The 1,071-nt window shown below is 50.2% G+C and overlaps 1 protein-coding gene across 1 annotated transcript in view; it reads right to left on the bottom strand.

The window, feature by feature from the left end:
- Positions 1 to 653: 653 nt before the first annotated feature.
- LOC100743387 (GATA-binding factor C-like) overlaps positions 654 to 1,071 on the bottom strand; it is a 12,749-nt gene continuing 12,331 nt past the window's right edge. The window contains exons 4-5 of the mRNA XM_024368628.2: positions 956 to 1,071; positions 654 to 822 (exon numbers count right to left, since the gene is read on the bottom strand). The exon at positions 956 to 1,071 is cut by the window's right edge and continues 8 nt beyond it. Of these exons, the coding sequence (XP_024224396.1) occupies positions 796 to 822; positions 956 to 1,071 (143 nt within the window). The 3' untranslated portion in view covers positions 654 to 795. The remainder of the gene's footprint in view (positions 823 to 955) is intronic.

Genomic DNA, 1,071 nt, shown 5'->3' on the forward strand with positions numbered 1-1,071 from the left:
GTCCAATGGTCCCCGCGCGGGATTCTCGTTTAATAAAAAGACTTTGAAAATTGCACGATTTCTCTCACGGATACACGCTTAATATCTAATATTACTCACACCGGCCTCCGAAGACCGACTCCGATTCCCGAGGGTTTCATACCCTTTCGAAAACAATTGAACACCTTCGAACGTCTCGAATAAATAATTTTTTCCGCTGGTTCACCCTGTAAGAATCGTCTTCGAAGCCTCCTCGGAGGGACGATCGATTACACGACAAAGGAGGAGGGAGGTGGCTTGCGCTCACCCCCGTTTCTCACGCCACGCACGTAATAGAAACTCTTGGTTTAAGGTATAGCGTCGTCTATGTACAGAGCACGTCTAATTAGACTCAGATACAAGTTATAGCTGACTTTGTTTGTACTTGGGGCCCGGGCTCGACGGCCCTACCTTTTGTGCGAAACTTTACATATTTACAGCGACGCGAGACCGCGAAACGAAAGGGGACAGATGCGAGATGACACAGAGAGAGAGAGAGAAACGAAAAGAAAGAAGGGAGGAAGGGAGAAAAAAAAAGAAGAAAGGGGAGCAACGCACGTTCTAAATGGTTCGCGACTCGTGCGTTAATTTCTCTTTTTTTTTCTTTTTTTTCTTTTTTCGTTCGCGTCGTTCTCTTTTTTTCCGTCCGTGTGCGCCTCTCGAACGTCTCTCGGTATCGTTCGCGGAGAGAGAAAGAGAGGAGAGCTCGAGCTCGCGATTACGTTAGAACGAGATTAGAGTGGTGGGCTGCGTCCTGAGCTGCTGATCACTCGCGATTCATGTGTACTCCGATCGCCAACCGGTCTGAAACCAGACAAACAGAACATCCATGTGGCTTTTTCATCGAACCACCGCTCTCTCCGTCTACTCTAATTCCACTACGCGACTATAAGCTGGGCAGCTAGAAGGGCGGAAACGCGACCAATGGAGGACTCACCATCGCGTTCGTCGTGGCGGCCAGCTGGAGACCCTGAAGACTCGTCATGTGATGGGAATGGGAGTGTGAGTGCGAGTGGGGATGGATCGGTGGAGGCGCCGGGGGCGCGAACCCTT

This window comes from Bombus impatiens, unplaced genomic scaffold (assembly GCF_000188095.3).
Source record: "Bombus impatiens unplaced genomic scaffold, BIMP_2.2 scf_0464, whole genome shotgun sequence".
Lineage (NCBI taxonomy): Eukaryota > Metazoa > Arthropoda > Insecta > Hymenoptera > Apidae > Bombus > Bombus impatiens.